The 26,786-nt window shown below is 36.5% G+C and overlaps 1 protein-coding gene across 20 annotated transcripts; it reads left to right on the top strand.

Annotated features, from left to right (window-relative positions):
• The first annotated feature begins 6,421 nt into the window (after nucleotides 1–6,421).
• On the top strand, nucleotides 6,422–25,483 carry LOC104090096 (uncharacterized). Of its 20 annotated transcripts, none has more exons than XM_070195840.1 (27): nucleotides 6,430–6,645; nucleotides 8,939–10,534; nucleotides 10,650–11,126; nucleotides 11,241–11,555; nucleotides 11,673–12,020; nucleotides 12,138–12,641; nucleotides 12,744–13,079; nucleotides 13,201–13,671; nucleotides 13,786–14,289; nucleotides 14,403–14,717; nucleotides 14,833–15,201; nucleotides 15,317–15,817; nucleotides 15,928–16,323; nucleotides 16,427–16,774; nucleotides 16,890–17,550; nucleotides 18,035–18,204; nucleotides 18,314–18,463; nucleotides 18,827–18,898; nucleotides 20,186–20,957; nucleotides 21,087–21,403; nucleotides 21,485–21,646; nucleotides 21,762–21,872; nucleotides 22,043–22,153; nucleotides 22,780–23,154; nucleotides 23,266–23,424; nucleotides 23,511–23,768; nucleotides 24,280–25,483. In XM_070195840.1, exons 1-27 carry the CDS (start codon nucleotides 6,610–6,612, stop codon nucleotides 25,306–25,308), a joined length of 10,863 nt encoding a protein of 3,620 aa, XP_070051941.1. In that variant the 5' UTR covers nucleotides 6,430–6,609; the 3' UTR covers nucleotides 25,309–25,483. The 20 variants fall into 20 exon arrangements, with proteins under 20 accessions (XP_070051950.1, XP_070051941.1, XP_070051939.1 ...); XM_070195838.1 differs by having other exon boundaries at nucleotides 20,186–21,167; nucleotides 21,222–21,403; XM_070195839.1 differs by having other exon boundaries at nucleotides 6,431–6,645; nucleotides 11,241–11,391; nucleotides 11,473–11,555; nucleotides 20,186–21,403.
• The last annotated feature ends 1,303 nt before the right edge of the window (nucleotides 25,484–26,786 follow it).

Here is a 26,786-nt window from a genome sequence, read left to right as displayed (position 1 = left end):
ACTTTTGCCAACACACCCCCACACTTTAAAATAATTCAAGTTGGGCTTCCTTCCTTTCCATTTTTCATATGGAATGGATTGTGTTTTGCCATGGGGTACTCGATTTAGTATCCGGTTAGCCGTAAGAACGGCTTCCCCCCACAAGTTCTGTGGCAAACCAGAACTTATCAACAATGCGTTCATCATCTCCTTTAATGAACGATTCTTTCTTTCCGCAATCCCATTGGATTGGGGCGTGTAAGGGGCCGTTGTTTGATGAATTATTCCATATTCTAAACATATTTCTTCAAAAGAAGATTCATATTCGCCACCCCTATCACCTCTTATCATTTTAATTTTCTTGTTAAGTTGCGTTTCAACTTCATTTTGTATTGCCTGAATGCATCTATTGCTTCATCTTTACTATTAAGTAAGTAAACATAGCAATATCGAGTACTGTCGTCAATAAAAGTTATGAAATACTTCTTTCCACCGCGAGATGGTATTAACTTCATGTCGTAAATATCTGTGTGAATTAAGTCTGAAGGATTTGAATTCCTTTCAACTGACTTATAAGGATGTTTAACATACTTAGATTCCACACATATTTGACATTTTGATTTGTCACATTCAAACATAGGCAATACTTCCAAATTAATCATTTTCCGTAAAATTTTGTAATTGACATGACCCAAACATATATGCCATAATTCATTTGAATCAAGTAAGTAAGAAAAAGCTGAAATTTTATTATTATTCTCAATAACCATTACATTCAGCTTGAAAAGGCCCTCAGTGAGGTAACATTTTCCTACAAACATTTCATTCTTACTTATTACAACCTTATCGAATACAAAAATACACTTAAACCCATTCTTAACAAGAAGTCCAGCAGAGACTAAGCTCTTTCTAATCTCGAAAACATAAAGGACGTTTTTCAAGGTCACCACCTTACCAGAAGTCATTTTCATAAAGATCTTTCCATATCCTTCAATTTTGGCCGTTGCAGAATTTCCCATAGAAAGCGTCTCTTCGGGTCCAACAAGAGAATATGTAGCAAACGCTTCTCTAACAACACAAACATGACGAGTGGCTCCAGAATCAATCCACCACTCCTTAGGATTTCCCACCAGGTTACATTCAGAAAGCATAGCACACAAGTCATCGATATCTTCGTGCTTTTCAACCATGTTTGCTTGACCCTTCTTTTTGTCTTTCTTTGGAGCACGACAATCTGCAGATCTGTGTCCAGCTTTTCCACAGTTGTAGCAATTTCCGTTGAACCGCTTCTTACTTGGGTTGCTTTTCGGTCCATAAGCATTCTTCCTCTTTCTATCTTCAACAATGTTCGCTCCCATTATTGTTAAGTTTTCACGGCCTTTCTTTTCAGCAACTTTGTTGTCCTCTTCGATTTTCAACCGAACAATGAGATCTTCAAGGGACATCTCATTTCGTTTGTGTTTCAAGTAATTTTTGAAGTCCTTCCACAATGGAGGCAACTTCTCAATCATTGCTGCAACTTGGAATACTTCATTGATGACAAGATCTTCAATGAAAATTCTGTTAGTAGAAACAATATAATTAATACTTTCAACGTTAGTATTAATTTGACTTATACCTTCAGCAAGGAGATCGTGAATAATCACTTGCAATTCTTGGACTTGGGTAATAACAGACTTGCTATCTACCATTTTATAGTCCAAAAATTTAGCCGCAACGAATTTCTTTAACCTGGCATCTTCCGTTTTATATTTCCTTTCAAGCGTTATCCACAATTGTTTTGATGTCTCCATATTACTATAGACATTATACAGATCGTCCTCTAGTCCGCTAAGAATGTAATTCTTGCATAGAAAATCAGAATGCTTCCATGACTCAGTCACGAGAAAGCGTTTATTTTCTGGAGTTTCGTTGGGCAAAACATGAACATCTTCTGTAATGAACTTCTGCAGACTTAAAGTCGTCAAGTAAAAGAACATCTTCTGCTGCCAGTGCTTGAAATCAATCTCGAAAAAAATTTCGGATTTTTCTGCCGTTGCCAATGCCGGTGTTGTTCGGCTTGTCGATGCATTGGCAGTCACCATAGAAACAGTCTGATTCCCGTTGTCATTCGTCATTTCTGTAAAAGAATGACAAACAAATGTTAAAATCATGTAGATTTTAATCTCCACTAGAATAGAAAACCACACAGGTTTTAGTCTCCAGAAGCAGTGAGTATAACACAAATACAGAAAATATTAAATTCCTTAAGCTTGTTATTGAACTGTATTTGTAAAATAATTCTGGAGAAGATAAAATAACATATAAACAGAAATGTAAAAAAAACAGAATTTAATCCGAGCCCACTGAATTCACAGTGTTTTCTTAAGAAATTTAATCCCCTCCTAGTACCCAAGGTTGTGAATTATTTTCTCCCAGGATAGGACGAATTACACACTGGTGTAGCGATACTTCAAACACCAGTGTTTCAACGAACACAAAGATCGGTAGCAAATCACACTTACTGTTGCTTTATTTGTAGTTAAAACAATGCAGAAGAAAAGAGGAGAAGTCAGAAATTCGTATGAAAAATCTGAGAGAATGGACTGGTATTTATAGCCAATGTTGAGCTCAAACTTAAGAAGTGCAACTCTTCAAACTGAAAAGGTGCAAACTGTTCTTCAAATCCGAAGAGGTGCAAACTGTTTCGGCCATATTGTAAATGTCTTTTACAAAAAGCGAAGGGCATATACTATTACGTTTGGATTTAATATTAATTCTCCGTTTACAAAAAACCGGATATTCCGAACGAGCGAGCGAGCGACGACGGCGCGAAGCTTGCCTTCTTCTTAACTTTTTAAGAGCTAGAAGAAGTGCAATTGTATATATACCCATCAAAATCTTTTCCTCTTCCAATATGGGACAATGTCCCTTTGTCAAGGAGGGAAACTCAAATATTTTCAATTTCCCTCCATTTCCCATTCACCCTCTTTTAAGCTACATTTAAGCTTTAAAATCCAATAATTTTAAGCTACATTTAAGCTTAAAACCCCAACAAGTACCACATTATTAGTTAAGAAACAACGTAAGAATACATGTTTTTCTTTTATTCATCTATTTCTTTGCCGGTAAAACTTACCGGCACCAGGTTTTTGCACCAAATCAAACTAGTTTATCATAGTTAAATGATAAATTAAAATTACAATTTATAACCTTGTTTGTAAAAACACGTGTCATGTATTTATTGGATTGATGTTAACACCCCACACATGTAAGTTTGGAATAAGGGGTTGTCATGAATAATGGAGAAGAGAGAGTGCAAAATGAAGTATTATAGTGCGATATGCAATTAAGAAATGCAGAATAGCAAACTGTAATTCGAATTCCAGTAATAATAAACATTAGATAGTTGGAAAGAAGGTAAAATTAGGAGGCATCAGCATTTTTTATTCGTAAATAATTGATGAATGACTGTAAATTCACTTAAACTATTACTAGTAGTGAATGTAATATCAATCGAATCTCACCTTCGGTGTGCGAGTGCTATCCAAGCCCTCGTCAGAAATTACGTAAAGTCAGAAGATAATATCAATAAGACATCACTACTTAAACAGTTAATTGTAGCACTCAACAAGTTAAGGAGCCGTGCAATACCAAAATGTAATGCACTAATTACTTCAAATATGTATAAATTTAATTGCTGGTAACTAAGACGAGCTATAGGTTTGGCGCCAAGTTCAAAAATCATAAACTTCAAGTTCTGGTCCCACCTTCATTGATACAACAACAACAACCCAGTATAATCCCACTAGTAGGGTATGTAGAGGGTAGTGTGTACGCAGACCTTACCCCTACCCTGGGGTAGAGAGGCTGTTTCCGATAGACCCTCGGTCCCCTCCCTCCAAGAACTCCCCACCTTTCTCTTGGGGTGACTCGAACTCACAACCTCTTGGTTGGAAGTGGAGGGTGCTCCCATCTTCCTTGATAGAGTAAATAAATTTAGACAATTAGTAAAGTTTAACCTATTAATGCAGGTTAGTAACTATTTTTATTAAGTTATCAGTTAATACATATAATTAAGATTTTCCTGAAATTATCTTATAAGTAATCCAATAGTGTAAATATTTTTTACACCAGAAGTATATAAAATTTAAACTCAATACAATATGATGGGTACTTATTCGAGTTTTGAATCATCAAAGTGGTGAAATGTCTCTCTCACTTTTTTTTGTTCTTCTAATACATTATTGCATATTTAAGGAAGAAGGGAAAAAGAAAAAAAGAATAAAACACAAACAGCTGAAATATTGCTATTTGCTTACCTTTATCCACCTAAAGGGGCGGCGAAAAAAGACAAACCATCTATTTTGTTTTTGATCGGTTTGATTGAGACTGTTCGTTGTTTAAAACCAATTACTTTTGCATTTTTGCACCAGATCTACACATGCATGATGCATCCCGTTCAAATTCATTGATCCTAGTCATATTTTTGAAGTTTATCAATAATTATTCTCGGTTTTATGTAATAGTAATATGTACGATAAAATAATTTTTCCACGTCGATGAGTGACATGGAACATGGGACTTTCCACTTAGTACACCTCATCAATCTGTCCTTTTGATTATATTATGTTTAATAAAAAATGAAAAAAGGCTTTAGTTCTAAGAAGAATTTGGAGGTGTGACCCCAGCAGGCATAATGCGAGAATTAGACACACGTTACGGATTTGAATCCTACCACAGACAAAACATGATATTTACCCATTATTCATCGAGTTTCGCATTCCAAAGGATTTCCCTTACCTTGAGACGAGGAGTAAAATCAGCAAAGTTTTGCCTTTTTACCTTAGTTGACATCTTTTACGCGCAAAGATGATTATGCCCTTTTATTACCTAGTTCCTTTTTGTCTTTTTTTTTTTTCTTCTTTTCCTTTTACTCCTCTTTCCCTGTATCACTTGGCTTTTCCATTCGGCATCTGTTTTGGGAAATTTGTCATGATGTTAGAGGACAGAGGACTCACTTGATACATCACAGTTCTCGCCTTCTCGGCTCAAACACAACAACTCAATTCCAAGCAAATTGGGATTGACTATATAAATCCTCACGGTTCATGTCGCTCAATTTAAGCTAAATCCTAGTTCAATGTAATCTCGGCTCAAATAATGGTTAAAAGGGTTTTAGGATCTTTTTAAACTACCAGTCTTATGATACGCGTTTTGCACGTGTACACTATCTCAATAAGAAAGAATTTTAAAATACTATATAAATAATATATTAAAATATTATGTTTGAGTGATAAAATAAAAATAAATTTTTTTCTAAAATGATAATCTTCATACAAGTTCTCAATCATCAATTAATATATTTAACTAAAAATTTATTTTAATTTTTAATTCAATCGATTTAAATCATAAGTTATCATGCTTCTTTTCAATTTCAGCAGTCACATATAATCCTTCAAAACTTAAGAATTAATTTCTTTTTGAAAAGTTATTCCCTTGTTCATTTAATTTTAGAAGACTCAAACAAGATTAACAAATTGATAGAAAATAATAATTTTTTTTCAAGAATAAAATGCAATTTATTTATTTTTAATTAATAATAAATATTATATGAATTATTTCCAACAGGTTAGAGAAAGAATAAATTATTGTAGCTCATTGTATAATCAAATTACATAAATTATACGAAGAAAAGGAGTTCTGAAAAAGAAAAAGAAAAAGAAAATAAACAATACTAAACCTAAAACTTTTTAACAAAAAAAAAAGCTCGTCAAGGACTCAAACAAAAAATTTACAACAAAAAGATAATTATATGATTTTCCATATCAAAGTCCTAAATATTAAAAAAATAATTAATGACTTCCTATATATTAGGAAAATAACTAAAATTACTACTGTGTCCAATATAAAATATACTCTTAAATGGTTAAAAAAGGCGAATAACATTTCGTTAAGGGCCTTCATGCTTTTAATATAGTATAGATATAGATAGTTGCAACTTTAGTTTTCCCAAGATCAAGTAATTTGTAGGGGAATTTTAAGCTACTGTCAAATACATTAAAATTCAAGCTAAAGTTTTCCAAGATCAAGTAATTCAACTGAACCAATTTTAGGAAAATAGATTCAAGCCATTGTGAAATGTGGCAATAAGACGGCTGCGCACCTATCTAAGGAATGTTATGAAGGCATTACTCTCCTTTAAATAACATGTTGTACCATAAAGAAATTTATAACCAGACTTGTGACAAAGTAAAAAGTAATGTGCTCCTGGCAGTTTCTCCTTGTCAACTGCATAATCCTTAACAGTTATTGCGAAACAATTATCCGACTATTTGATGACTAATGCTATACTAGAGGGGCATGTGACTACTCATCATTCAAAAGGACCACCCATCTATGTCCAACTCACAATATTAGTAGGATTAACAAGTGGGATTTTGTCATTTTCTCTCTACTTTAACAACATGGTCATCAATTGATGATTATATAACTATTACAATCCTACATTAACATATTGAGAGAAAGAATGTCTACTTATAGCAATGAGAATTTCCAATCCAGTTGAATTAAACAAAACACTCTCTTGTAGTCTTTAAGGAGGGGAAAAGAAAGCTTAAAACTACAATTCCGTGATCAGCTGCAAAAGGAATGGAAAACGAAGCTGAAATTCTACAGAACAAAAGTGTAAGTTAACTCACTTGTCAACCAGCTTTACTTTATGTGAGCATGCCACTTCATCGTCTTGTGTGTTTATCATTCTCATGTAGCCACAACTGTTTCTAATTCTCCTATAACATATTGCAGTAGTCAAGCTTGCTTTCACAAACTTAAAGTATGTGTAAAAAATTTGAAAGAGGAACCTTTACGTTTGTTCCATAAGGATTTCCAGGATTACTAAGTCCCTAAGAAGTATAAATAGAGGGTAGTAGGTATCCTATTGATCAACTATAGATCTTGTATGAAGTATTCTATTCACTAGAGCACTAACCATTTGTTTCAAAGTTCAAAGTTTGTCACTAAAGAACCGGAATTAAGGATATCCATCTTCATGTATGATCATTGTCATGCACCCCTGAATACAAAAGAAAATATGTTTTATGTTGATTATGTCTACAAATTAGTAGATATTCAACTGGCTCGAATTGCTTATGTTGCAATAGAACTCACAACTTAACGTGGGACTTAGGAGTTAGAACCCTGCTAATTGAAGAGCATCCTGACCAAGCTGTATGTTCATATAAAGGTTCCGGAACAACTTTAGCCCTACATGACATTCATTCTTGATACACTTCTACACTTTAGTTGTGATTCGCCTTTTAGACAACAAAGGGTTGGTTCTAGATATGTGTATGAAGGTAATATGATCCTAAAAGAATTAGCACAGAAACAAAGCAATGCAATTTTTTATGCTCGACAAGATTTTGTTAAATAAATTAGTACTGAAAAACTTGACTCTCCCCAAAAGACCATAGTTATTCATAAAAGAATATCATAGAAAAACATCAAATTAGCACGGAAATGAATCAACGCAATCTGATACATCTTCTTAAATAAATAGTAGTATTGAAAAACTTGACTCTCTCCAAAGGACAATAGTTATTCATCCAAAAGTACATTACATAAAAACCTATGCATGAAGACTTGGTTCAGTTCTATACTTCTATCTCTGACACACCATTTGGAACCATATTAGTTCATCCAAATCTCAAAACCTGTGGGTTTCCATCAAATTAGAGAGAAAAATAGGCCCCGAGTTTGGTTGTGACAAAGGATGAAGAAAGGGGTTCTTCAATACAGCTAACCGGCCTTAGTATACTTACAACCAAAAAAGGGTAAAATACGAATTACCTCCAGTTTTGGGTATGAGAAACCTCTTGACCTTCGAAATATACATAAATGATTTAAGTTATGTACATTGACATGTAAACAGGGCGGAATTGATACCTATTTTCTTTTTCCATTTGCTGTATATTTTAAAAAGAAGGTTCTTATGGTCAAAGGTGTGGTCCTTTAGGAGGGAAAAGGGCCTTTTTTTTTTTGGGGGGGGGGGGGGGGGGGGGGGGGGGTTTAGAACCAAAATTTGTTCCTCAGTTTAATTGTGTGAGACAAACTTCTTATCCTGGAAAGAAAGCCGTTCACTTCAGTACATACCAGGAGGAGATTATGAAAACATTTTCAAATCAGTCTTCTCCTATTCTAGAAACATTATAAAAAATAAAAAAATGGAGATAAATGGTCTAGCTTGAGTGCTTGTCATTGACCTCTAAATTCTCTATACATGACAATGCACAATGAAAATTTTGAGAAGGTAGCTAAATTCTTTGTCAGATCAAGCTAATATAGAAATATGAGATCCTACCAGTAATGTGTGCGTACATTTTCAGAAGTTAAGGAGCTTGTTCCAAGGCCACATCTGTAAGTAAGCCAACTGAAAAACCACAATGTATCTTTTTTAGGAGACACTAACAAATCACTTGCAAGCAATAAACAGTGCTGCACGTGCCTTCCAAAGCTTATTAGGAGTAAGACAACTTCAAATATCGTATGTAGAAGTCTTAATGCATTTCCTATTGTTTTATTGTTTCCTATGGAAGTCACCTCATCAAAGAAAAATATCTGATACATTATTCAAAGAGAAAATAGGTCATGTTGGATATTGATTGGTTAATAAAGGGAGTAGCAGTAGCAACTACTTCTGTGGTAATTCTTAAACATGGCAAAGAAAGTTCAGCGAGCAGGTCATACTTTGGGACTTAAGGCTAGAGCATTAGGGCTTTGACCACTAGGCCAGGGTTAGTAACTCCATTTCAATCATAAACAGGAATCTACTAATATATGCTGTTCCAATATGCAGTTTAAATATGCAAGGGTTAGTCTGACAAAGTTCATGTTTGAGTGCTGCTCTGTCAACATTAGATACACACATTTCTTGTTTAATTTAGCTACAATAAAGCAAAACCATTTTTACTTCATGCAGAGAAAAAAAGAGAATTTGCTAGGTGAAGCATATGCAGTATCAGACAAACCGATCATGGAGGCAGACAACAAAGTCCATCCAGTACCTGAGGTTGAAAGAACTTCAGAGGTTGAAAATGTTAAGGATCCCATTCAAGGTAACAACGGAAAAACTGAGGGTGAAAATATTTTTGAATCACCCTCAGTTGCCAAGGCTGTTGAAGAAATTAGCAGTTCAATGGAAGTCCATGTGTCAGTCGATACACCAAACAAGTCAGGCGAAGAGATGTCAGGGATTTCATTCCACCTTGGGGAGAAAACAGAAGACCAAAAAGTAGAAATCAGCTCAAATGAAAATATTTGTTCAAACGGATACACACAAAATGTAAAAGAATCAGCAACTAGCTCGGACAAGGATGAGGGATGCATGACACAAGAAAAACCCAACGGAGATTTGACAAAGACAATCTCTAGTCAGATTGTACACATGCTAAACTATGAAGAGAGTTCCATAGGACATTTACGAGAGGATACAACAGAAAAAGAAAAAGTTTGTCATGAAGATGACAGCACAGAGCATGTACCTGATACCGACAAGGGAAGAGACTCATGTGAAACAATCTTTGAAGGAAAAGAAGAAAAAGAGACTATGTCATCCATTTTAGAAAGAACAGAAGGGACAAACGCTGAAGCAATCAAATCACCTGGTGACACGAAGGATGAGAAAGCACTCAAAGATGAGAATGACTACAATGATGATAGAAGTATTTTCATCTCCCCCCAAACAGAGTGCCAAACAGGAGAGGATGAGAAAAAAGAGACAGGAGATGGAGAGGGTGCTAGGAATCTGCTTGTTAACCCATTTGTTAATGTTGTAGAAGAAACCAGGTTAGATGATGCTGAATCAGATACGAACAGGAAACATGGGGACAACTCAATTGAGAATGGAAACCAAGAAGCACATCAGTTTAATGAAATAATAATAAATACAACATCCAAGGACATTGATGATATTCAGAGCTCAGACATATTGATATCTTCGTTTACAGAAGAAAGAGAGGACATAGCCCCCAAAGAAGATACCAATTCTGCTCCATTAAGAGACGTCATCGGAACTGTCTCAGAGAATGATGCCAACACGAGCCAGCATGAAGAAGAAAACCAAACCAAGATGTTTGAGAATGCTGCTATAATTGATCGCAGAGCAAGTAAAGCAAATGAGTCTGAAAAAAAACATGTCCAAATTGTTGATTCACAGGTAGCCTGCGAGGAAAATATGCAAAGGAAAACTGACCAGCTGGACATGCCAGAAGGCTCAAAAAGAGAAAGTAGAGATGACGAAGCATCAGAAATTGCAGCAGAAGGGCAGGAAATTGCTGAAATTCCAAAAGATAACAAGTCAAATGACATCTTTTTGGAAAATGAAGTGGAAAAGAATCTCACTGAACTCTTGCTTGTCACTGGTGACGAGATTGGAAACTCATCTTTCGGGGAACTTATAGAGACAACATCCGACCATAAGCTTGATACAGCCACCAGTTCAGAAGATATCCATGGTGGTTTGAAGGGAAAATGCAACATGGATGACAATAAGGAAGAGGTAACTCTCCTGGAAAAGGTGAGGATCAAGCATTGTTACATAATTTATCCGTCCTATTAGTTCTATATGTGCAAGGAATTTACATCTGCTTATCTTTTGAAAAACTAAGTGAAACTTTAAATTCTTCTTGCAGAATATGCCAGTTGTAGACTCGAACGACAAGACAAACAATGAAATTTCATGCAATACCAATCATGAGGCTGTTGACTATCCAGAAGTTGAGGGAAAACCTGAAGAACCAGCAGTTGAAGAAAAACATGAAGAACCAACTGTTGAAGAGAAACCTAGAGAACTAGCGGTTACGGAGAAACATGAAGAACCAGCGATTGAGGAAAAACCTGAAAAACCAGCTGTGGAAGAAAAACTTGAAGAACCAGAGGTCGAGGAGAAACATGAAAAACCAGCAGCTGAAGAGAAACCTAAAGAACTAGTAGTTGAAGAAAAAGCTGAAGAACCAACACGGGAAGAAACACCGGAAGAACTAGAATTTGAAGAGAAACCTGAAGAACCAACTGCTGAAGAAACACCTGAACAATTAGCAGTTGAAGAGAAATCTGAAAAACCAGTGGTTAAAGAGGAGAAATCTGAAAAGGTAACTCTCTTGGAAAAGGTGAGGATCAAGCACTATCACAAAGTTTATCCATCCTATTAGTTTTGTACGTGCAAAGATTCATATCTACTTATCTATTGAAAGATTAAGTGAAACTTTAAATTCTTCTTGCAGAATATGTCAGTTGTAGATTTCAATGACAAGACTAACAGTGAAATTCCATGCAATACCAACAATGATGTTGCCGACTATGTATCAGTTGAGGCAAACCTTGAAGAACCAGTAGTTGAAGAAAAACCTGAAGAACCAACGGTTGAGAAGAAACCTGAAGAACCAGCTGTTGAAGAGAAATCTGAAAAACCATCAATTGAGGAGAAACGTGAAGCACCAGCATTTGAGAAGAAACCTGAAGAACCAACAATTGAGGAGAAACATGAAGAACAAACAATTGAAGAGGAGAAACCTGAAAGGGTAACTCTCCTGGAAAAGGTGAGGATCAAGTATTGTCACAAAGTTTATCCATCTTATTAGTTGTGTATACGATACGATTTACATATGCTTACCTACTGAAAGACTAAGTAAGACTTTAAAGTTCTTTTCTTGCAGAGTATGCCAGTTGTAGTCTCGAACGACAAAACTGACAGTAAAATTCCAAGCATTACCAACAATAATGATGCTCGCTTTTCAGAAGTTGAGGAAAACCCTGAAGAACCTGAAGTTAAAGAAAAACCTGAAGAACCAACAGTTGAGGAGAAACCAGAAGAACCAACAGCTGAAGAGAAACCTGAAGAACCAGCAACTAAAGAAAAACAAGTGCAGATAGGGGAGGAAACAGCTGAAGAACTACCGCTTGAAGAGAAACCTGAAGAACTAACGATTGAACAGACAGATGAAAAACTAGTTGTTGAAAATAAAACTGAAAAACCAGCAAATAAAGAGGAGAAACCTGAAACGGTAACTCTCCTTAAGCAGTGTCACAGAGTTTATCCATCCTATTAGTTCTATATGTGTAACGAATTCATATCTGTTTATCTATTGAAATACTAAGTGAAAATTTAAATTTTCTTGCAGAATTTGCCTATTGCAGACTCAAAGGACAAGACTGACATTGCAATTCCATGCGATACCAGCAATGATATTGCTGACTATGCAACAGTTGAGGAAAAACCTGAAGAACCAGTAGTTGAAGAAAAACATGAAGAACCTGCAATTGAAAAGAAATTTGAAGAACCAGCAGTTATGGAGAAACCTGAAGAACCAGCGGCAAAGGTAAAACCTGAAGAACCAGCAGGGAAAGAAAAACCTGAAGAGCCAACGGCTGGGGAAAAACCTGAAGAACCAGCAGCAAATGAGGAACCTGAAAAATCAGCGATGAAAGAGAAACCTGAAGAACCAATTGTTGAGGAGAAACTTGAAGAACCAACTGTTGAAGAGAAACCTGAAAAACCACTGATTGAAGAAACACCTGAAGAACCAACATGGGAAGAAACACCTAAAGAACTAGCATTTGAAGAGAAACCAGAAGAACCAGCAGTTGAAGAGGAGAAACCTGAAAAGGTAACTCTTATGGAAGAGGTGAGTATCAAGCATTATCACATAGTTTATCCATCTATGTGCAACGATTCACATATGCTTATCTATTGAAAGACTAAATGAAACTTTAAATTCTTCTTGCAGAATATGCCAGCTGTAGATTTCAACGACAAGACTGACCGTGAAATTCAATGCAATAACAATGATGTTGCTGAATATGTAGCAGTTGAGGAAAACCTTGAACCAGCAGTTGAAGAAAAACATGAAGAACCAACAGTTGAGGAGAAACCTGAAGAACTAGCAGTTGAAGAGAAACCCGAAAAACCAACAATTGAGGAGAAACCTGAAGAACTAGCAGTTGAAGAGAAACCCGAAAAACCAACAATTGAGGAGAAACATGAAGAACCAATAGTTGAGAAGAAACCTGAAGAATCAATAATTGAAAAGGAGAAATCTGAAAGGGTAACTTTCCTAGAAAAGGTGAGGATCAAGCATTGTCAAAAGGTTTATCCATCTTATTACTATTAGTTGTGTATGTGCAACAATTCACATCTGCTTACCTATTGAAAGACCAAGTGAAACTTCAAAATTCTTCTTGCAGAGTATGCTAGTTGTAGACTCGAACGACAAGACTGACAGTGAACTTCCATGCAATACCAACAACGATGCTGCCCACTTTCCAGAAGTTGAGGGAAACCCCGAAGAACCAGCAATTGAAGGAAAATCTAAAGAACTTGTTGATGAAGAGACACCTGATGTACCAGTGGTTGAGAAACCTGAAAAACAAATGGTTGAGGAGAAACTTGAAGAACCAATGATTGAGGAGAAATCTGACGAACTAGTCGAGGAGAAATCTCAACAACCAGCGGCTGAAAAGAAACCTGAAGAACCAGCAGCTAAAGAATCACCTAAAGAGGTAGCAGGGGAGGAAACATCTGAAGAACTAGCACTTGAAGAGAAACTTAAAGAACCAACAGTTGAAGAGATACCTAAAGAACTAGTTCTTGAAGATAAACCTGGAAACCCAGAAAATGAAGAGGATAAACTTGAAACAGTAACTCTCCAGGAAAAGGTAAGAAACAAGCAGTGTCACAGAGTTTATCCATCCTATTAGCTCTATATATGCAACGAATTCACATCTGTTTATCCACTGAAAGACCAAGTGAAACTTTAAATTTTCTTGCAGAATTTACCAATTGCAGACTCAAAGGACAAGACTGACAATGCAACTCCCTACAACAACAACAATGATATTGCTGACTATGTAGCAGTTAAGGAAAAAACTGAAGAACCAGTAGTTGAGGAAAAACATGAAGAACCGGCAATTGAAGAGAAATCTGAAGAATCAGCATTAATGAAAAAAACTGAAGAACCAGCGGTTGAGGTAAAACCTGAAGAACCGTCAGTGGAAAAGAAGCCTGAAGAACCAGCGGTTAGGAAAAAACCTGAAGAACCAGCAGTTAATGAGGAACCTGAAAAATCAGCAACGGAAGAGAAACCTGAAGAACCAATTGTTGAGGAGAAACTTGAAGAACCAACTCTTGAAGAGAAACCTGGAAAATCAGTAATTGAAGAAACACCTGAAGAACCAACACTGGAAGTAACACCTAAAGAACAAGCGTTTAAAGAGAAACCAGAAGAACCAGCAGTTGAAGAGGAAAAATCTGACAAGGTAACTCTTTTGGAAAAGGTGAGCATCAAACATTGTCACAAATTTTAGCCATCCTACTAGTTCTGTATGTGCAATAATTCGTATCTACTTATCTATTGAAAGACTAAGTGAAACTTTAATTCTTCTTGCAGAATATACCAGTTGTAGATTTCAATGATAAGACTGACAGTGTAATTCCATGCAATACCAACGACGATGTTGCTGAATACGTAGCAGTTGAGGAAAACCTTGAAGAACCAACAGTTGAGGAGAAACCTGAAGAATTAGCGGTTGAAGAGAAACCTGAAAAACCAGCAATTGAGGAGAAAAGTGAAGAACCAATAATTGAGAAGAAACCTAAAGAACCAGCAGTTGAGGAGAAACCTGAAGAACAAACCGTTGAAGAGAAACTTGAAGAACCAACAATTGAAGATGAGAAACTTGAAAGGGTAACTCTCCTAGAAAAGGTGAGGATCTAGCATTGTCACAAAGTTTGTCCATCCTAATAGTTTTATATGTGCAAGCTTTTCAGATCTGCTTATCTATTGAAAGACTAAGTGAAACTTTAAATTCTTCTTACAGAATATGCCAGTTGTAGACTCGAACGACAAGACTGACTGTGAAATTCCATGCAACACCAACAATGATGTTGCTTACTATCCAGCAGTTGAGGAAAATCTTGAAAAAACAACAATTGAGGAAACAACTGATGAACCAGTGGTTGAAGAGAAACCTGATGCACAAGCGATTAAGGAGAAACCTGAAGTACCAACGATTGAGCAGAAACTTGAAGAGTTAGCAGGAGAGGAAACCCATGAAGAACTAGCAGTTGAAGAGAAGCTAGAAGAACCAATTACTGAAGAGACACCTGCAGAACTAGTTATTGAAGAGAAACATGAAAACCCAACAATTGAAGAGGAGAAACCTGAAACAGAAGCTCTCCTAAAGAAGGTTAGGATTAAACATTGTTTCAAAATTTATCCATCCTATTAGCTTTATATGTGCAAGGAACTCACATATGTTAATCTACTGAAAGACTAAGTCAAACTTTCAATTTTTCTTGCAGAATATGCCAATTGTAGACTCAAAGGACAAGATTGACGTTGAAAGTCCAGGCAATAACAACAATGATGGTGCTGACTATCCAGCAGTTGAAGATAAACCTGAAGAACTAACAGTTGAAGAAAAACATGAAGAACAAGCAATTGAAGAGAAACCTGAAGAACCAGTGGCCACAGAGAAACCTGAAGAACCAGCGATTAAGGAAAAAGCTGATGAACCAGCAGTGCAAGAGAAACCTGAAGAACCAGCTGTGGAAAAGAAACCTGAAGAACCAGCAGTCGAGGAGAAACTTGACGAACCACCAGTTGAAGAGAAATCAGAAGAACCAGTAGTTGAACAAACACCTGCAGGACCAGCATGGGAAGAAACATCTAAAGAACTAGCATTTGAAGAGAAACCTGAAGAACCAGCAGTTGAAAAAACACCTGAAGAACTAGCAGTTGGAAAGAACCCTGAAAAAACAGCAGTCGGAGAGAAACATGAAAAAGTAACTCTCTTGGAAAAGGTGAGGATCAAGCACAATCACAAATTTTATCCATCCTATTAGTTATGTATGCGCAACAATTCACATTTGCCTGTTGGAAGATTAAGTTAAACTTTAAATTCTTCTTGCAGAATATACCAATTATAGAGTTAAACGAGAAGAATAACAGTGCAACTCCATGCAATACCAACAATGATGTTGCTGACTATCCAGCAGTTGAGGAAAAACCTGAAGAACCAGCGATTGAGAAAAAACCTGAAGAACCAATGGCTAAGGAGAAACTTGAAGAACCAATTGTTGAGGATAAACCTGAAAAATCAGTGATAGAGGAGAAATCTGAAAAACTAGCAACTGAAGAAACACTTGGAGAGCAAGCAGGGGAGGAAACACCTGAAGCACTAGCAGTTGAAGAGAAACCTGACAAATCAACAGTTGAAGAGACAGTTGAAGAACTAGCTATTGAACAGAAACCTAAAAAAACAGCAGTTGAAAAAGAGAAACCTGAAGCCGTAACTCTCCTGGAAAAGGTGATCAAGCACTGTCACAGAGATTCCTTGCTCTATACGTGCAAGGAATTTACATCTACTTATCTACTGAAAGATTTAGTGAAACTTTAAATTCTTCTTGCAGAATATGCCAGTTGTAGATTCAAAGGACAAGATTAACAGTGAAATTCCATGCAATGCCAACAATGATGTTTTTGACTATCCAGCAGTTGAGGCAAAACCTGAAGAACTAGCAATTGAAAAAAAATATGAAGAACCAGTAGTTATATTGGAGAAACCTGCAGAACTAGCAGTTGAGGAGACACCTGAAAAATCAGTAGTTGAAGAGAAGCCTGAAAAACCAGCAGCACGGGAAGAAGCACTTGAAGAACCAGCATGGGAAGAAACACCTGAAGAACCAACAGTTGAAGAGAAACTTGATAAACCAGCAACTGAAAAAGAGAAACCTGAAAAGGTAACTTTCCGCGAAAAGGTGAGGATCAAGCACTATCACAAAGTTCGCCCATCCTAATAGTCTTGTATGTGCAAGGAATTCACATATGCTTATTTATTGAAAGACTAAGTGAAACCTTCAATTCTTCTTGCAGAATATGCCTGTTGTAGACTCAAATGGTAAGACTGGCAGTAAAATTACATGCACTACCAAAAAAGATGTTGCTGATAATCCAGCAGTTGAGGATGAAGAACCAGCAGTTGAGGATAAACCTGATGAACCAACAGTTGAAGAAAAACCTGAAGAACCAGCAATTGAAGGAAAACTTGAGAAACTGGCAGTTGAAGATAAACTTGAGGAACCAGCTTTTGAACAGAACCCTGAGGAAACAGCAGTTGAACAGAACCCCGAGGAACCGCCAGTTGAAGAAAAACCTGAGGTACCAGTAGTTGACGAAAAAGCTGAAGAACTAGTGGTTGAAGAGAAACTTGAAGAACCATCAGTTAAAGAAAAGCCGGAAGAACAAAGCAGGGAAGAAACCGAAGCTCCCATAAAAGAGGCAAAGCATAACCAGAATGCAAATGAAGCAAGCAGCAGTCTGCCAACAGCTATGCTAAGCCATCCGCCTGCTCAAGGGACAACAATGACCAACCCAATATTGGGAGAACCAATTAGTATTGACGAACCTAAAAATGTGCAACAGCTAGATTCTCGAGAAATATCAGAAATCGATGATGCAATGCAGAGAGATGAAGATAACATAAAGCAGAAGGATGAGGCTTCTTTCACTGAAGAACAGAAGTTTACACCACAGAGTGAGTAATACTAGTTCACAGACATGCTTTCCCTATCCAATTGATTTTATTTGCAATGGAAAATGGTGACACACTTTAGATAACAGATCAAATCGATTTAACCATAGTCTTACTCGCAAAAAGTAGAGAAAAATACAAATGGAACCAATCTCTAAAAGGAAGCTGAAATGGAGAGAAGCACCAGAGACAAGATGCCTTTCTGTTTTGGAGAAACCTCGAAAAAGTAGAATGCACATCCACAGTATTTAGCAATAATGATCATCTATCATTACATATATGAACATAATTTATTTATTACTACATTGATATAATAAAGAAATCCTATGATATGCTTTTGCTAAGATATTAGGGCTAGCAGCATTCATTAAGCCATAAATTCCAATATGGATGTAACAAGCACTTTTTTGGGGGTTCAAAGAGATGCACTTTCTAGTCACTTCAATAATGACTAGATGTGGTATTAACTACTACCGACATATTGCAGGTTATGACAATCAAAATACTTCGACAGGGGATAGTTTCTTAAATAAGAACATGTTCGCTGAAGGTGAAGCTGTGCACATTAATAGTCAAGAGGATCTAATCAGGCAAGAAACTTCAGGAAGCACAAAATCTGAGATAAATCCAAATTCAAGTAAAGGAACAGAAAATGAGGCAAGTGATATTGCTAATAGAGAAGGATCAAGCAGACTTGGTTAAGTAAATAATTTAGTTGCTCTTCGTCCTTATTGTTCTAAACTTGATGAGCTACTTGGTTATGCAGGTAAATGACCATCCAGAAGGACCAGAAGTACCAAAACAAACTGATGAAACGGAAAAATGTATAGTACAGAAGCAAGAAGATTCCGTTCGCAACCAGGACGAACTGGCTGTTGAAGAAAAAATGAGATCTTGTGAAGAGGTTGAAACAAAGGTATTAGATGATCTGGCTTCTATTAATACTCTGATCTTTCCTGTCCATAGACTAATGATAGCCAAAACTATAACTTCAAAACATATAAACAAACTTAAAGATATAAATGCTGGTGATGGAATGGAACAAATAAAAACATTATGGAAAAAGAAGAAAAGACTTTGGACAAAATTCTGACGTCCACCAAAGAAGAAATTGGTACCAAGAACTCTGAAAAAGGCCAAGTGGTTTCAGAGATTCCCAGTCAAGAGTTTAAGTGACCATAGAAGCCTGTTCTTAATTCATATATGTAACTCTCAGATATAAAGATGCCTTCTCTCTTTCTACTAAAATCACAAAATTCCCTCTTTTTCAAATCTGCAGAACTTTCAACAAGCTAATTTAATCAGAGATGAAGCTTTATTGAAAGATGAGCATGGAGTCGAGAACTTCGTGGTAGTTTCTTCAGAAGAAATTAGTTGTGAAGGCTCTATTGAAAAGTTAAACGAAATGAGAACCTGAGAATGAATCAGCCAATTAGCATCAAGGCACTCATATGACAACCATTCACTGAGGGTCTTAAGTTTATTGCATGCATATGAATTATCTTGCCACCTTGTCTTTCTGGGAGAAATATTAAAATTCAAGTCTGAAAGTATTTGAAGTATATAGTTCGTAGTAACTACTAACTACTATAAATTTAAAGTTCTCCATATAAAACAAAATAAGTCTTCACTTCCTTTCCCAGAGTTTTTGTTTATTCTGTAGTTATTGCACAAAATGGGAAACAATAGATGATAAGATGATATATACAAGAAATAGAAAATTAATTCACCGCTGATAGAGTATATTCTATTGCACAAATATCAACCATCTTTGCTCTTTTATTTGTTTATTTATTTATTTTGTTCGAGGCTATTACAAGTGAGACATCCTAGTATCATTGGGATTCATATGCGCTTCTTTTGAAAACTAAGTCGAAACAAAAATTAGCCAAATGCTGACAAATGGGTATGACTTATTTTTCTGAAAAAGAACGGACCATTGACATTGCAAATCGAGTATTCCTTTGAGTCTTTGAAACAATAAGTTGCAAGGGAAGGTTTAAGCAAATTTCAAATATTGCAGGTAGATGCCTTCATGCATTTATTCTGATCATTTTATTGGTTTTCTTCGGCAGACTCTTTTAACATTGACAAAAAGAAAGATTCTTCTTGGAGAATTATCAGTTAATAAAGGAAGAGGCAGTGGAAACTCTTTCTCGGGGAATTCCAAAATATGACCTTAAGAGAATTCACATGACGTTAAGCTAGAAACCAAGGACTTAAACCACTAGGCCACGGCAACTGTATTTCAGTTATAAACAGGAATCTTGCTAAAATAAGAAGTCCCAAAAATCATCATGTAGACATCTGTTAACTTGATATAATGCTCGGCAGTTGACAATTACTAAAACCATCTGGAGATTAAGATATGAACACCTTCTTCTCTCGTTAGAATGATTCTTATATGCATAACTCCTTGTCCTTTTCTCACCAGTGTATGTAACATACTAAACAATGGTAGCACTCAAAATATTCTGAGCAATCACGATCATTGTTGCAGAACAGTTGAGCATGTGTAATAACCCTATGCGAGATGCAACCAAAAGAATTCCACCATCCTATTAGTTCCGTATGTGTAAGGAATTCACATCTACTTATCTATTGAAAGACTAAGTGAAACTTTAAATTCTTCTTGTAGAATATGCCGGTTGTAGACTCGAACGACAAGACTGACAGTGAAATTTCATGCAATACCGACAATGATGTTGCTGACCATCCGGCAGTTGCAGAAAAACCCGATGATTCAGCAGTTGAAGAGAAACCCGAGGAATGGATAGTTGAAGAGAAACTGGAAGAAACAGCCGTTAAGGAGAAAACCGAAGAACCAAAAGTTGAGGAGAAACTCGAAGAACCAGCAATTGAGGAGAAACCTGACAAACCAGCGGTTGAAGGGACACCTGAAGAACCTGCAGTGAAAGAAACACCTGAACAACCAACGTTTGAAGAGAAACCTCAAGAACCAGCAATTCAGGAGAAACCTGAAGAACCAACAGTTGAAAAGAAACCTGAAGAACCAACAATTGATGAAGAACTTGAAGAACCAACAGTTGCGGAGAAACCCGAAGAACCAGCAGTTAAAGAAAAACATGTAGAACCAGCAATTGAAGAAAAACGTGAGGAACCACAAGTTGAAGAAAAACATGAGGAACCAGCAGTTGAAGAAAAAACTGAAGAACCAGCAGTTGAAGAAAAACCTAAAGAACCAAAAGTTGAGGAGAAACCTAAAGAACCAGCGGCTGAGGAGAAACCCGAAGAACCAGCAGTGAAAGAAACACCTGAAGAACCAGCGGTTAAAGAGACACCTGAGGAACTAGCAGTTGAAGAGAAACCTGAAGAACCAGCAATTGAAGAGAAACCTGAAGAACCAGTAGCTGACAAAAAACTTGAGCAACCAACAATTGAGGAGAAACCTGAAGAATCAATAGTTGAAAAGACTGAAGAACCAGCAGTTGATGAAAAAGGTGAAGAACCGTCAGTTGAAGAAATACCTGAGGAGTCGGCAGTTGAAAATTTTGAAGAAGCAGCAGTAGAAGAGAAACCTGAAGAACCAGCAGTTAAGGAAAAAACTGAAGAACCACCCATTGAAGAAAAACCCGAGGACCAAGCAGTTGAAGAGAAACCTAAAGAACTAACAGTTGAAGAGAAACTTGAAGAACCAATAATTGAAGAGAAACCTAAAGAACCACCAGTTGGAGAAGAACCCAAAGAACAAAACAGGGAAGATACTGAAGCTGCCACAGAAAGAATTGATGAATCTGGAACACATATAGTAGAGAAAGAAGAAGCTTTGATAGGAAAACAGACAGAATTGTTTGTCGAAGAAACAACGAAACTTTGCAAAGAAGTTGAAACTGAGGTATTAAGTGGCCTTCTATCAATGCTTTGATATTCTTTCATGTGCCTAACTAGTCATAACAAAACCTATCACTACAAACAGATAAAAGAACTTAAAGATGTCAATGCTGGTGATGGGACAAATAAGAATGTCCTAGGAAAAGAAGAAACAACTCTAGATGAGCTTCTAACATCAGCCAAAGAAGAGATGGCAGCAAATAACTTTGAAGAAGGCAAAGTGGTTTCAGAAACCCCCAATCAAGAGGTTAAGTGACCACATAAGCCTGTTTCCAATTCATATATCTAACCCCAAGATAAAACAGAAATGCTTGCTTTCTCTTTCTTCTAAATCACTGGATTGCTCTTTTTAATTTCTGCAGAACACTCGGCAAGCCAATCTGACAACAGAAGTGGTTAAAGACACGCGTGGAGCAGAGAACTTCATTGCACTTTCTTCAGAAGAAAAGAGGGTGGAGGACTCTACTGAAAAGGTAAATGAACAAAACCTTACAATAGATTAGCTGATTAGCATCTAGTGAGAATCTATGACCACATAAGCCTGTTTCAAATTCATATATCTAACCCAACGAAGGTAAAATAGAAATGCTTGCTTTCTCTCTTTTTTCTAAAATCACTGGATTGCTCTTTTTTAATTGTGAAGAACTTTCAGCAAGACAATCTAACCACAGAAGAGGTTAAAGACACAAGTGGAGCAGAGAACTTAATTGCACTTTCTTCAGAAGAAAAGAGGGTGGAGGACTCTACAGAAAAGGTAAACATGCAAGATCTTACAAGGAATTAGCCGATAAGCATCTACTGAGAATCTACGAGTTTGTTGCATGCTTATGAGCCTAGAAGTTCAATTTTCCTGCTGCATGATATTTTCAGAACAACAACAACGACAACAACTAAGCCACAACTCCAAGTTAGTTAAGGTCACAAATCCCTAGAGGAATATATATTATTCTCAGTTTCTGTTCCCTTCTGCAAAAAGAGGATTGAGGAGATGTTGCTGTGAGAGCACTATATACGGAAAACTGCATGAAACATTTCGTGTAAGCAGGCAGAGTATGACATGAATGTCGATTTGCTACCTGCTACAAGAAATCGCAATTCTAAATTTAAAAAGTTGGAACTAAATTATAACAGTAAAATAAGTTATAGAAAAACTAGCAAAACAGAACTTGATGTTTCCCCTTCCGATACAACCACTAAAGAAGCATGAATAGAACTTACGAATTATCTCGAGTTGAATCAAAGCTAGAAGCAGCATATGCACTGCAATCATGTTTTGTCGCGTCATGCAATCCTGCTAGCAGTCTCCAGAAATCTCTCTATTTCCTCACCCTTTCAGTTATTTCTGGATACCAACCAAATTAGAAATTACTCATTCTACAGGTTGAAAGCTTTGATATCGGATTCCAAAATCATAATAAGGACAACACAGCTGCAGCAGATAAGCTTGAGCTACAAAGCAGAGAAACAGATATTGGCCATATGCTCGATACTCCGGTAGAAAAAGGAAGAAACGATGAAAAGATATCTGAATCCACAGAAGAACTTATCCATCAGACAGCTGAGATTTGTGAAGATAACGAAGCAGCAGTAGTTACGGACACCAATACGTTACAAAGCTGTGCAGATCCACAGGAACAACTGAAGCATCAGTTAGCTGAGGTATGTGAAGAGAAACAGGCAGTAGGAAAAGCAGACACCAATTCTTTACAAAGGTCTGCAGACCATGAGAAGCCTTACAGTGCACCTGCTCAGGAGGTAAATTGTAATTAAGTTTTTGTACCATGCATCGTTTGATTAAATGTTAACTTTTTCCTTTTTCTCCTGTATTTCTTAAAAGATTGCTTATGTTGACTGGTCAAATTCCAGATCATTGACAAATCAGAAACAGAGGATGTTTCCTGTGCGGATTGCATTGAAGAAGAAAATAGCATCAGCACCAAACAGGAGAAGTTAAAACAGGAAGAAAATCCAGAAGTGAAGACAGATGAAAATTTTGACAAGAGAGAGGAAAACCAAAGCATAATGGTTAGAAACTGGATGCATTTATCATACATCTTACTTAAAAATGTGTGGACGTTACCTATATCAGAAAAATTGTTTTTTTTCTGTAGATGTCAGAAGGAGCTGAAATGGATGATTACAAGCAGCATATAAAGTACAACACATGTGCAGTCATGAATACAGAAGAGCATAATGAAGATTCACCTGCTGGAAAACAAACATCCGAAAAGCTAGAAGAACTGGGAAAAATTAATATCGATGACAACAACAACGTTAATCATGGAAGTACTGAGATAGACCTCCCAGAAGAGGCTAAGGAATCAAAGGGCGAATGTGTTATTATGGAAATCAAGACTCCAATTAAAGAGGTCAGATTAAATTGCGGATCTATCTTCCATTTCAATATTTTACCTGCATGATTTGATCTGTTTTACTCCCTCCTGTTTAGGAAGGAGGTTGCTGGCAGAAAATGATTGAACTCAAACTGCATGAAATATTCAGCACATAGGTTAACGAGAGAAAACAAAGTATTGATGTAAATAAAAAACTTGAATCATATCTAGTAAATTGTTCGCTGGATACAGACTAACTTAAAATATACAGACATTATAAGGACAGTCAATAAAACTACTCTAGGAAAGATCACTAAGATGAAATCCCCATCTGCCACAGCTGGCTAAAGAAAAGTCTACTGAAGCCAACCGATGTTCCAGGGTGTCAAAGATGGAAAAGGCAAAACTAAAAAAATAAAAAAGCTAAAAGATACAAGCAAATATACATTCTTCCAATCTTTGCTTACTCCCCCCTGCCTCCTTCCCTCTTTACTTTACAATGTACACATTCAATCAAGATTCCTGACGGTAAAATATGAACTCATAGGAGGAACAAGAAGATTTAAGAGAGAGCACTGGCAAAGATTCCTCGAGCAACAACACAACACATGTGCAACAAGAGAAGGGAACAACAATAAGTGAACCTGAAAGAGGAACTTTGAAACCTTTTGGATCAGAACAAAAAACAGCTGCAGGTCTTGAAGAGATGATAACAAGCAATAGAACAAAAGAAACAGAGAAAGAAGAAGTAAAGACTGAAAATGTTCCAAGTGCCCAAGTAGGATGTGAACAAGAGGGAAAAACAAGGGATGAATGGGAAGAAATAACAGAACATTTCACATCATTGGAATCCGTTAAGGTTTCCGAAAAGGAGATAGCAACGGATAACATGGCGAGCAATGAAATCAATGTAACTAAGCAGATACAAGAGCAAGCAGCATATCCTTTACTTGCATTGGAGATGGTGGAAACTGATTCAACAGGCAGCACGGATGTCTATGGCATGCCCAAAGACAGCATTACCCCACTAGTGCAACTGGGTGCAATGGCCAAAAGTATCCAGCACATGCAGGAAAAATGCAAAACTTCAGAGACAGAAGAGGATCAGGAAAATTACAAAAACGAGAAACGAGTGGAATGTGATTTAAAAGAAGCCCCAGAGGAATCCAGATCAAGAGAGACACAAGCTAAGGCCGCACTTCCTGACCTTCTGCATGAATCAGTAAAAGCGACATCAAAAATGGAAGAAAGTTTTGCTGAAGAAAAAGCAGTAATGATCAATAAAGAAGACCTGCAGGCACACAAAACTGAAGAATCTGAAGATGAAGAAGAAATAACTGATAAGGAAAAAGACAATGACAAAGATGAGGAAGGAAGTCAACAAACAAGAGAAGAGTCATGTTCTGAAGGTCCAGTCATTGTAGAAGTCTCGAGAGATGCTGATATCAGAGTTCCTCACAAGAAACATCAGAATATATTGTCAGGAGTTGGATCAAAAGTCAAGCACTCAATTGCAAAGGTGAAGAAAGCCATCACTGGTAAGTCCTCTCAGAGCAAGCCACCATCACCCAAATAAGACGGAAAAAGATGATCATGACTTTACATAATACAAAGTCATAAGTTCTCGAGAATAGTAAGTGAAAAGATTTTCAGCAATTCAAGTTCTCAATAATGTACAAAAGTTTGTCCATGTGAAATCTTATTGTATTATGAATTCTTTAATTATCAAATACATAGTGGCAACTTCTCAATGTCAACTCCAGTAATATAAAGATCAGAGCACTCAACCAACCCAACTGCACCACACAGTAAGAACTCCTATTGTAGTATGAGTTTGCCCCCCAGCAAAAGAAAATTTATAACTTACTTTCCATGACCCACAGTTAACATTAAGAAGGAAGACTTGGAATAGTTTTCCTAGCAAGACAACTATCAATACAGACATTCTAAACTTCCTCAAATATACTGTAGTAATCTTTTTCTATAACCTCCTCAAATCGACTAACTTAAAAGGCAATAGTGTGTTTCCACTATACGATGACCTCTGCCTCAGTCCTAAATTAGTTAGCGCCGGCTAGATTTATTCGTTGTAATCACTCCGCTCTATCCAGGTGCATTTTCTTCGGATTTATTCGTTGTAATCACTACGTGCATTTTCTTCTAGAAACAATAAAAAAAAATTCCCATTTGGAAAAATATACAGGTGGGCTCTAAACCAACAAACGCCATTTGAAAACACAACGGATTAAAGGTATTTCAAAAAGAGCAAGGTTTTTACATTACGCAGGTATTAGTTTGTTATATGAGTATCACAACTTCAACAGACAACTCCACCTAAAAGGACAGAATACAGCACATGATCCCTAACATAACAATGACTCTCTTTTTTACACCAACAATGACTTTTTAATGCAGATTAAATAAAACATGCCAATTAGGAAAATATAAGAGTAAAATTCAATAGAATTTCCAAATTGGAACATATTTAGTGATTAACAGCGTAAAACTGTATCCTATCAAGTTGAATCATAAACAAAAGCAACAATCACTCAACGCAAGCTTATTTTTTATGGAAGACACTTTAAGAAACGTCTAAATATTCCATATGAACTCTCTCGAAATTGCACTACAAACAAATACCAAAATCTTCGTCCACATGCTACGGAAAAAAGACCTAGAGACTATGTAATTCAAAACCTAAAACAAATGGGAGGAAACAATACAAATTTTTTCGTACCTCTGAAACCAATTCTTTGAAATCCTAGCCATGGGAGGATTGAATAGCTGGCAGATTCTCACCGCGCGGAGGGCACGACGCGGGGAAAAGGGTACGTTAGAATTAAGAAGTTGGGATGTTAGCTTTTAGTTCCTTAGGTTTGTTCTTATGTCCAACTCCATGCTGAAGCTTTACGGTCTCTAAATTTACGGTCATAATGGAGTGTTCATAATTACAATTATAGTAATTATTACAATTCAAAGATTAATAGCTTTTTGATTCAGGTAAATAAGATCTTATTCCTCCTCAGTCCTCACTATATGTAATAAAAAATAAAA

Source organism: Nicotiana tomentosiformis, chromosome 2, assembly GCF_000390325.3.
Source record: "Nicotiana tomentosiformis chromosome 2, ASM39032v3, whole genome shotgun sequence".
Taxonomy (NCBI): domain Eukaryota; kingdom Viridiplantae; phylum Streptophyta; class Magnoliopsida; order Solanales; family Solanaceae; genus Nicotiana; species Nicotiana tomentosiformis.
This window is presented reverse-complemented; position numbering and strand designations above follow the sequence as displayed.

Coding starts and splice junctions, on each gene's coding strand:
- LOC104090096 (XM_009595129.4), top strand. CDS start 6,610: ATGGAAAACGAAGCTGAAATTCTACAGAACAAAAGT. Junction 15,818..15,927: donor AAGTAACTCTCTTGGAAAAG/GTGAGGATCAAG, acceptor TTCTTCTTGCAG/AATATACCAATTATAGAGTT. Junction 23,425..23,510: donor AGGAAAACCAAAGCATAATG/GTTAGAAACTGG, acceptor TTTTTTCTGTAG/ATGTCAGAAGGAGCTGAAAT.